The sequence below is a fragment of the Gymnoscopelus microlampas genome (assembly GCF_963454915.1).
Source record: "Gymnoscopelus microlampas genome assembly, chromosome: 10".
Lineage (NCBI taxonomy): Eukaryota > Metazoa > Chordata > Actinopteri > Myctophiformes > Myctophidae > Gymnoscopelus > Gymnoscopelus microlampas.
Window position 1 is genome coordinate 23414172 of NC_139947.1, and position 10471 is coordinate 23424642.

Consider the following 10471-nt stretch of genomic DNA (forward strand, 5'->3'; position numbering starts at 1 on the left):
ATTTGATTGGCTGAACGGCCGCTCAGGGAAGTGCCGCGTTCTTGCACGTCATTGGTTGGCACGCCGGGGTCAGAGTGTGTGTAGCCCGCTGCTAAAGCTGACGTCGACTTCTGTCTGCAGCAAAATGGCGTCGTTGACAGCAGTCTCTCAGACGGGCCGGTCCAGTTCTGCTGCATTATTATTACCGTCCAAAAGACGCACAGGAACCATGGCTGTGAAGAGATGCAGCAGCGTGGTGCTACTGGTCGTGCTGGCCGCTATGGTGCGCTCAGCCTCGGCCGACGGGAGGACGCTCATCCTGCTGGACAACATGAACATCCGAGACACCCATTCAATCTTCTTCCGCAGCCTGGCAGGTAGCTATAGGCTAACTGTTGTTTTATATAAAATAATAATAATGTTATATGCTATGTACGCAGGGTTTATCGCCATGCCGGCTTGTGGTGGACATTTTTGTAAAAAAAAATCTATTTTTGCCATGGACATACAAATATGACCAAATATTAACAGAGCTAGCCCTAAGTGCTGTGGTCCTCAGAGTGGGTTGAGGGACCTTTGGGGTTGCTTGAATATGGTCCGAATGTCAATGGACCATTGCAAGTCTGTAACTTTGAGTACAAATGGACAACCAACCTGTGTACAGGGGTCCATTTGGTTCCATTTGTACACATTCAGAGTTATGGGGGTCCTTGAAAATAAAAAGTTTGAGAACCGCTCTACTGGGACTCCTAATGTGCCATAGTGTCATAGTAAATCAGTGTCATACATATTCTGAAGAAAACCTGGAGACTGGCAAGTAGGCTCTGTTTTAGGGGGAAACTGGGCCTATCCCCCTTTTCCATTTCTAATGAACTCATGGAAAAAGAGGTGTGTTGCTAGCATTCAGTGTACAATGTTTAGCACATGCATGTTGTTGCCCTATACCTATATACAGATTTGACCAAAGCCCACTTTGCAAACGTGCCCAGTTCTCCCATCATTAGTCTTCTTCGCAAAAGTGCCCATATTTGTATTTGGAAGTACTCAGAAATACTGTACTCTGTTTACAAGTAAAAGTTCTGTGTTCGTACTTGCCATACATAAAATAAATGATTATGCCGAAGAATTACCCATTTCACAATCATATTATTGGATTGTAATTATTAATGCACTGAATAGATTCATCACTTTAACGTTGCAGCTGGTAAAATTGGGACTGATGTATGGTATGTTTGTATTAATAAATCTGCAAAGTAACTAAAGCTGTCAATAGAGTAAAATGGACCATATTTGTCTCTGAGATGTGGTAGTACATATATAAATAATTTAAAATTGAAATACATAATTGTACTAAGTAAAGGTACTTAGTTTGTTTCCACCACTGAACATCATTGACTCACAGTTTGAGTGTCGAGCCAAGGTGCCGTGGCAGGTAACAAGTTAGTTCTGATAATATCATGTGTTAGTGTGTATAGCCATTAAGCTGTGTGGTTTTGTTACAGATTAGTTATTCAATTTGTAGAACAAGGCACAACAAGTGACATTAATATTTATGTTCTCAATAATGTGAGCGGTGTTCAAAAAGTAGATGAGATGTCCTGTAAAGCTGATATCTTGTCTTTCTTTTCAGACCGTGGATTTGACCTATCATTCAAGACAGCGGACGACCCCTCCCTGTCTCTTATCAAATATGGCCAGTTTCTTTATGACCATTTGATCCTCTTCTCACCATCAGTTGAAGGTAAATGTCCTTAGACCCCTAAATCAACTTTTTATATGTAGCAAAGCAATACATGTTAACTCATTGAGTGCCCAAATTATCATTATCTATTTCTGGCCATTATGATTTTTATTTTTTTATTTTTTCAAAGTAAGTGCTTAGGAAGCGAGATACAGCCTTTTTAAGTTATAAGTTAAGCAAGGAGTGGATGGAGCTGCAAATCTTCAGATAATGATATCTTGGGTTCTAAAAAAATGTTTTTTTCTTATTTTTTCAAAAACACGTTAATGGCACGTTGCACCATAGCGGCAAAACATGTGAAACGCGTTAATGGCACTCAATGAGTTAATACAAGGATTTATTTAAGACCGTATTCCTTATTTAAGACCGTATTGCTCTCTTTCTTTTCAGACTTTGGCGGCAACATCAACGTAGAGACCATCACATCCTTCATCGATGGTGGCGGCAATGTCCTGGTCGCTGCCAACTCAGATATCGGTCAGTTTCCAGTTGCTTGGGCCAGATTTAAGGCCAGATTTAAGGCTTGTTTTAAAGCCCTTCAAGATCCTCAGTATATACGTAATACAAACAAATTGTTGAGCTGGATGAGATTGTGATCCAAAGAGCTGTGCTGCTGTTGTGACATCCAACTAGATATGTGAGAAATGCAGATGTGTGTGGCTATATCACTGACATAATTGGTGACAAAATGGTTTGTGCATATGAGCCGAGACTTATGTATTACACATTTAGTTACCTTCTTTGGATCTGTATCTGTACAGTAGTATTACTCATCCTGTCCTCTGTACTGTAGGTGATCCTCTGAGAGAGCTGGGCAGTGAGTGCGGAATTGAGTTTGACGAAGAGAAGACTGCCGTCATCGACCATCACAACTACGATGTGTCCGATCCCGGCGAGGTAGGTAGAATGTGGCGTGCGTTTGGTTCTGCTGCCATCAGATTGATCCTCAGACGACATGAAACCACAACTTCAGATTTGTCTTGGATGATGTATTTAAAAGTAAAAGTTCTGCATTAATGGTCGGTACCAAAGGATTGACTGAACCTTATCCCTCTCTACAGCACACCCTGGTTGTTGCTGACCCAGAGAACCTGCTGAAAGCCCCCACCATTGTCGGCAATCCCACAGAGAAGCCAATTCTTTTCAAGGGCGTTGGGTAAGTGTATCTAACCAAAAATAACACAGTATAATCCTGAGTGTTAATTTATCCATTTGTGACTCTGAGTCTGACTCTCAAATGTAACCAAATGTTTACATGGGTTCTATTTGGTTACATTTGTACACTCAGTACAGAGTTCAACTCAACTCAACTCAAACGGCCAGGGGTCAACCAAAGTGCTGTACAGGGTCAGATTAAAAACAAGCATACAGAAAACGGGAAGACAAATGAAATAAGAAAAAAAAAAAAAAAGTAAGGGCCAGGGTTTTACGATCAGACTGAATTAAAATCCAGGGAGAAGAAATGAACAGAGGATTTTGCTGTGTAAAAATGGTCAGTGTTATAGCAGTGCTAATGAGTTTACTCACAATAAACCATGCTAACCCCCCCACCCCCTCCTTTTCCAGCATGGTGGCAGACCCGGAGAACCCTCTTGTTCTTGACATCCTCACTGGCTCCTCTACCTCCTACTCCTTCTTCCCTGACAGACCCATCTCTCAGGTAGTAACACCACACTTCATCTTAAACCTTGAGCTTGTGTTAAAGAACCATACTGGCGTCAAAACATGTCATTGTTTATTCACCAAAGTGAAATGTTACCAAAATCCTGTGAATACATGGAAAGTATTATATTGCCACTTATAGTATTATAAGTGTCTAGGTAGAACAGTTCCACAAAGAAGGAAAGAATGTGATGGTCATTTTGAAATCGGGGTGATTTTCTACAATATACAATAATCTAATAAAATAAATACTTAATGCACTAGTCAAGTCTTTAATTCTTAAATGGAGCTGCATTTGGTGTTTAAGTGTAAAAGCATTCATATTTAAAATGCAGTTTGCCTCTTAACTAACTTGTGGGTGGTCTCCACAGTACCCCCATGCCGTTGGCAAAAACACCCTGCTGATTGCTGGCCTCCAGGCCAGGAACAACGCCAGAGTGGTCTTCAGCGGATCAATGCACTTCTTCAGCGATGCTTTCTTCAACTCACCAGTGCAGAAGGCCACGCCTGGCTCCCCAAGGTAAGACTCCTCTCTCCCACTGTGCAGTAGAACCTGCTCCTCTCAATACTTTCTTATCCCATGTTTTGCCTTCAGTCTCTATAATAATGATTATGAAAATTATGAAATAATTCATATAGCACTTTATTGAAGTTGCAATATGTCATTTATACTGTGTTACTGGCATAAATACATTGGAAACATCTGCTGGATGTTTTAAATAATTCCCTCAGTGAAGAGTACTATTCCTGAAGTTGTGTTTGAGTTGAATTGTTCAAAACGGGCGAGTCTTTTCTGAGATTATTTTCAACATTTCCTGCAGATATGCCCAGGTTATTTTACAGGAATGTTATTTAGTGAACAAAAGCACCCTGTAGTGGATCTGGATATTACTTAATGTAACCCCTTTACAGCAATGTTTACATTAAAAAGTCAACATTTTCCTCCATTATCAAACTAATCTACGGAGATAAAATATTTATGCCCCTGCAGAAATTCAGAAGGCTAGCAGCTCTTGAATATCCTTTATATCAAATATGATAATCACTGTTTGCGTACCACTAAAACCATACTATTTATAAATTGCTTCATAGACCATAAAAACAAGCAAATTATTACAACCAGGTAAAGATGTAAGGATTGCAATTAAAACATGTAAATGAAATCAGCCACACTGAGTGAGGGTCTAAGGACAGGTGATGTTTGTTTCCTTTGTTGAATGTGGGCCTGTAAAGCCATGTCAGACTGTAACAGTGATTACGGGCTGTCAATTTACACTGACTTGAGTCTTAATCGACACAGTTTATATGAAAGTCAATCAAGACTGCTTTGGGTTGCCATACATGGTCACGGTTGGGATACTTATCTCCTCCTTATGGTGATGAATATAAATATGATCAAATATCTTTTGATAGACACGAGCAGACAGGAAACATGGAGCTGGCCGAGGCACTGTCACGCTGGGTGTTTAAGGAGTCTGGAGTCCTCCGAGTGGGAGCCGTTACCCATCATACAGTGGGAGAGACCTCTCCCCCTGCAGCATATACTATCACCGACCTGGTGGTGAGTTCCATACACCAGTGATTTTCAAACCTTTTCATTTCAAGGACACCCAATTTGGTATGCATTAGTCTTCAGACCCCCATGACTACGAGAGTGTACAAATGGAACCTACGGGTCTATTTGGTTCCATTTGTACACTCTTGGAGTTACGGTCCATTGGGTTCCTAAACTATCAATAATTTAGCTGAGGACCTGGGGGTCCACTCCCCGGACCCCACTTTGAGAACCACTGTAATACACTACATCAGGGGTGCCCAAAAGGTTGAACGCGATCGACCTATCACAAGGGCAGTGCAGGCCCCTAAAAAAAAAAAAAATCCCAAAACTCCTCCAGGCATCTGCTTCTTGAATTAAGGTTTTGATTGGCTTGAAAAACGGCCTGTCAGCTTCCTTCGCGGCTTCTATAGTAGGCAAACCCACAATGCAACGATTTGTATTCAAGAGTGTTGCACGCAAACATCAGTAGCATTACAAAGTTATATAAAAATGTGCATGGCAAGGAAGCCGAAAACCTACCACTTCCATACAGAAGGGGAGGAATACATTTTTGTACCATTCCAAGTGCGTTTGCCTAACGCCTGCGACTGCTATTCCAAAAAAAGGAACATTTTAACAGCCCCCTCAGGTAGTGTAATTTTCTTAACTATATTCAGCAATGGGATAAAATAAATTTGGTTGGCAGATCTTGTTGAGCTGGTCATGTTAAAAGTAGTTTTCACGCCAAAAAAAGTGTGGGCACCCCTGCACTACATTAACAACATAAGTTGTAAAGACGATGAACTAATCTGTCTGTTATGTCAATCCCCAAATACAAATTTGAATTATTGTGAATAATTACTCTGAAGAGATTTGTTGATTGATTTTCTGTTCATCTCAATGTGGTCATCCTGACCTTTTCTTCAGTTTCCAATAAACGGAGAACTCTTCCCTCACACAGGAGTACAGCGTCGTAATCGAGATGCTGTCCGCTGGCAAGTGGGTTCCCTTCGACGGAGACGATATTCAGCTCGAGTTTGTGAGAATCGACCCCTTCGTCAGGACATACCTCAAGAAAAATGGTATGGAACTCTGGTTTTGATATGTCATGGGTGTTGGGCAGAAACATTGTATCTCCATATTTCAACCAATTTCAACCAATCTACAAGCTCTATACATGTTGTGTTGTAATCCTGCAAACATTTTGAAAGTGGTTAAGACTTTATAAATATTTAATCATTGAAAAGTATTAACAAGAACTTGTGATTTAAATAATGACTCTATTGGAACACAGGTTATTTTTTCCTATTTCCTGAAAAGTAACGGTTCTGTACATACAAGATTTCCGCCTGACAGTGACAATATACAAACTACACACACGGTTACTTAATTGATAGAATATAAGTATGCAACGTTAAGTGGCATTGAATACATTTCTAACTTTGCTAAAATGTCATTTCAACAGGAGACAAATACAGTGTCCAGTTCAAGCTGCCTGATGTGTACGGAGTCTTCCAGTTCAAGGTGGATTACAACAGGCTTGGATTTACACACCTCTACTCATCCACTCAGGTACATGACCTAATACTTACTTTATTTATATAACACTTTTTATTATAAAGTGCTTTGACAATGGGAAACTATGACATATGACACACGCTAAAAAGGAAAGAATGAAATCAGTTGTTAATGTGGAACTGAATTGATGAGTTTCAATACAATTGTATTATAGTGGCTATTAATCGCAACATTGTCCCAACAACAGCGACATTGTCCCGGCAAGTTCTGGCAACGAAAATGATGAGAATTCTGGAGTGTTTGAAAATGAAAGCACTTGTCTTGTACTGCAACAGATGACCAAGCTAATCGTTTTAATCAATTGTAAAAATATATATATATATAATCGACTTTCATAAAAATAATCGATTTTGGAGGGGAGAAAATACATTTCAAAATATTTTTTTAAATAAATCAAAATAGTGAAAATAGCAGATCTACAAGCTCACAATGCGTTGCTTTGCGGAGTGTTATGAGCTTGTAGATGGCTATTTTCACAACTTTGTAAGTATAAAATAGGGATTAAGTGGTTAATGAGACTAACTGATTTAGTCAATTATTCAAAATGTTTAATTTTAATGTTTAATTAAAAATCAATGTAATTTTATTTTATTTTGCGCCTTTCTTGACAGAACATTTGACCCACATACTGTACATGAACCTATTTAATCATCAATATACCATTGCCACAGTACTGTTATTTCTTGCACGTGTTGTGTACTAAAGATGTACTGTAATGATTTTGATTCTGAATATCTGAAAAAGATGTTAACCCAATGTTCTCAAACATTACTAAAGTCAACAAATCATACATGTCTATGTTTCATAGTATTCAAAATGTATCTAATCCTAGTGCAGGGAGAGTAAAGCTGCCCATTTGTTTTAGATTAGGGATTATGCTTTACAAGTTTTGTTTGCCTGCATTAATGCCTGGGAAGAATCCTAATATTTATCAAAGAACCTTGTTCAGACTAACAAGAAACTAACTTCCGTTTTTTTTTCACCATAGGTGTCTGTGCGTCCACTGCAGCACACGCAGTATGAGCGTTTCATCCCCTCAGCCTACCCGTACTATGCCAGCGTTTTCTCCATGATGGCAGGACTGTTTGTCTTCAGCATCGTCTTCCTACACATGAAAGAGAAGGAGAAGTCTGACTAAAGCAGAAGTGTTAAGGAGAAAAGGAAATGAAAGAGATTGTAAATTTGGCCTTTTAGGACAAAGGGGTTGAAAATTGGGGCACTGGTTGCTTGATTCCTCTTGCAGAGACTTGAAGGACTTGCAGTCTTTGTGAAAATATTGTTTCTGTTTGGTTGTGCAGGAAATTTTTGAATATTAAGGGGTTTGGAGGCCAGAAAGGTTGCTCAGCCATTATGTGCCATGGTTGGTTGAGATTTTTTTTTCTTTTTTTTACGTTGTCAATTGCAATTGTTAGTGTTTAAAAAAAAACACTCAAGGTCTTTACACATTTTTTATCCAGTCAAAAATGTGTATAGATCTTGGCATGTTAAAGTGGCGTTTTTATCTAAACAAATCAGAATGACCACACATGCCATACTGCTGTCCTGTCTAGACTAAATAAAAACATACAAGAAAAAACAACAATGCAATGGGAAAGAATACCGAATCCCGACAGGAGCGAGACATACATACGGCACACTGGGAACTAAAAATGCTAGAAGGCTGTGGTCCCCTAATTCGCATATTTGTATGTGTTTGCATAGGTGTCTATGTGTGCTTTAAAAAAGGGGTGACAGTCTGCCGTTAAAGTGGCTTTATTCTGGATAAAACCATGTGGTAGAGGGCACTTATTTTTGGCACAGCTCATTAAATAAAAATGAACCTTGGATTCCTACTTTGAGGAAAAATAAATCTAGGAATCTTAATGTGGTGATGACATGCACTGAATATTCTTCTGACTGATCACAGTTGTTACTTTTCATAAGACTGTAACATATCCGACTTATAAATGACAATAAAATATTGACATTCCATTCTGTAGAACGTTGTCTGGTTAAATGGTATTTGATGGCATTTTCATTTCAATATATTTAACTATGTATACTTGACTTATGGTATGATCATGCAGGCACATAATATACCTAAATTCACTCTACAACTTGTTTGCTAGCCAATCATTGGTCGATAATGATTGGCTAGCCACAGGTTTTGTAGCAATTTGTTGTAATTGTAGAGATGTTACTCATATTGGGCCTTAATGTCAAGTGTTCAAGCACGTCCAGATCATGTATCCTACCTTACATTACTTCAGACCATTTTCCAAATCCTTCTGTTTTTACATTTTGTAAAGCCAATTTAACATTGACGTGGCCACAATGTTTAGGTGCCCACTCTTCCTGTATCCTTGTTTCAATGCAAATGGGTAATCTAAAGTGGTACCCAAACCTTTTCAGGTCTATTTAATGTAAACGTTTATAAAAAATAAAGAAAAATATAAACATGTTATAATAGATCTTTGACAAATAACCAGAATTAATGAAATATTTGTATCATTATCCATCTAGTGGTTGTTTAACTTGTTTCAGGTATTGCAGTTATTTCCTACATATTGCCAAGCATTAATTCTATTGCCTGCTAGTCACATGACATTTTGTAAATTACACAGCTGTTAAATGTTAGTACAGCACAACTCGGCCTTGACCTTTCCTGCTTTCATGCCTAAGAAGTTCATCGCTTGTAAGTTTATTTTGTCTCATTGAGCTGTTCATTTGGCTAAAAAATATAATGATGTCAATTCATGATGTTCGTAGTAAGAATGTTTAAAGTAATTTGTTATCCTAGTTTAACTTAATACCTGTATTGTTCGGTAATGCTAATTAAAGGAATGTCTGAGTCTATTTCCATGCATACATGTTGTTTACATTTTATTCAGTAGCCTACGTACGTGCTGACTACTTTATTTTTAGTCATTGACAACAATGCTTTGTACCTTTTGCGATATGTCTCTTTTTTGAAGTTTGTATTTCAGTTTTACAAAAGTAATACTTAGTTGGACAGTGAACACTGAACAGCAACTTCTGCGTTTTTCTTACTGCGGTGACGCTGTTTCTTCTTCGGGTCTTGTTCGCAACCCGTTTTGTGTTCATACAAAGAATACCTTTGGTCATCGGTCACTGAATAAAGGACAACAATTCTTAAAGTATTAAATGGTAGCCTATATAGCAAACTATGTGTATAATGTTATCGATTTTTTTGTTTGTTAAATATTTGATATTTTGTATTTAAACATTGGCTTTAAATAACCGACACTATGTCAGTATAAAGCCAGTAATTAAACGATTATTCTAGTATGTTACGATTTTTCTCCACCAGACGGCACTGCAAACGCTTCATTGTTGCCAAATATGTTGAAAACTAATCACACACGCTTAAGAGAATTATTTTATAATAGCTACACTCTAATATACATGAATTCGTCCCTTCTCGTTTTGTATAGTAGATGATAAATACAACCTAAAGCCATTCCTTTAAACAGCATTTTGATCGCCCGGATCTACCAGAATCGTTATTGGTTTATTAGTGAACCATGTGATCAGGAAGTGCCAGCCAAATATGTGCTCCGTGCCGAAAATGGCAGACCTACAAGCCCACAACATGTCGCGGAAGTCAAACGCTGTGGGCTTGCAGGTCTGCTATTTTGACGCGCGACACCGTCATGCGACTAAGTATGAATCTGGCTAGTGGCTACATTTTAACTCGTCTTAACTTCTTTAATTAAATGGGATATATTCTACTCTACTACGTCATTATACCTCCTTATTGAAGAGCGTTGCTCACATTTGAGCATATGTTACGTGACGCGTAAAATATACATAAAACCACTACAGTAGCAGTTATTGCTGGGAATCACTATCCTAGTCCGAACCCATTATGGGTATCGCTTCTCGGCCTTTTGGCTAAGATCAAGTGTAGTATCTGTTCTTATCAGTTTAATATCTGATACGTCCCCTACCCGGGGACCATATATTAAATTGAT

At 38.5% G+C, this 10471-nt stretch overlaps 1 protein-coding gene across 2 annotated transcripts; it reads left to right on the forward strand.

The window, feature by feature from the left end:
• The first annotated feature begins 85 nt into the window (after nucleotides 1–85).
• Nucleotides 86–8474, forward strand: ddost (dolichyl-diphosphooligosaccharide--protein glycosyltransferase subunit (non-catalytic)). Of its 2 annotated transcripts, XR_014601699.1 has the most exons (12): nucleotides 86–356; nucleotides 1610–1720; nucleotides 2111–2197; nucleotides 2514–2617; nucleotides 2782–2876; nucleotides 3287–3380; nucleotides 3754–3902; nucleotides 4796–4943; nucleotides 5881–6001; nucleotides 6385–6491; nucleotides 7486–8200; nucleotides 8245–8474. XR_014601699.1 is itself a non-coding variant. In XM_084069805.1 (11 exons), exons 1-11 carry the CDS (start codon nucleotides 125–127, stop codon nucleotides 7633–7635), a joined length of 1398 nt encoding a protein of 465 aa, XP_083925931.1. In that variant the 5' UTR covers nucleotides 86–124; the 3' UTR covers nucleotides 7636–8474. The 2 variants fall into 2 exon arrangements, 1 of the variants encoding a protein (XP_083925931.1); XM_084069805.1 differs by having other exon boundaries at nucleotides 7486–8474.
• The last annotated feature ends 1997 nt before the right edge of the window (nucleotides 8475–10471 follow it).

What these genes read in the sequence shown, in the direction of transcription:
- ddost (XM_084069805.1), top strand. Translation starts at nt 125, where the DNA reads ATGGCGTCGTTGACAGCAGTCTCTCAGACGGGCCGGTCCAGTTCTGCT. An exon ending in CTTCTCACCATCAGTTGAAG is followed by an intron (nt 1,721 to 2,110) that starts GTAAATGTCCTT and finishes CTTTCTTTTCAG; the next exon opens with ACTTTGGCGGCAACATCAAC. An exon ending in ATACTATCACCGACCTGGTG is followed by an intron (nt 4,944 to 5,880) that starts GTGAGTTCCATA and finishes TCCCTCACACAG; the next exon opens with GAGTACAGCGTCGTAATCGA.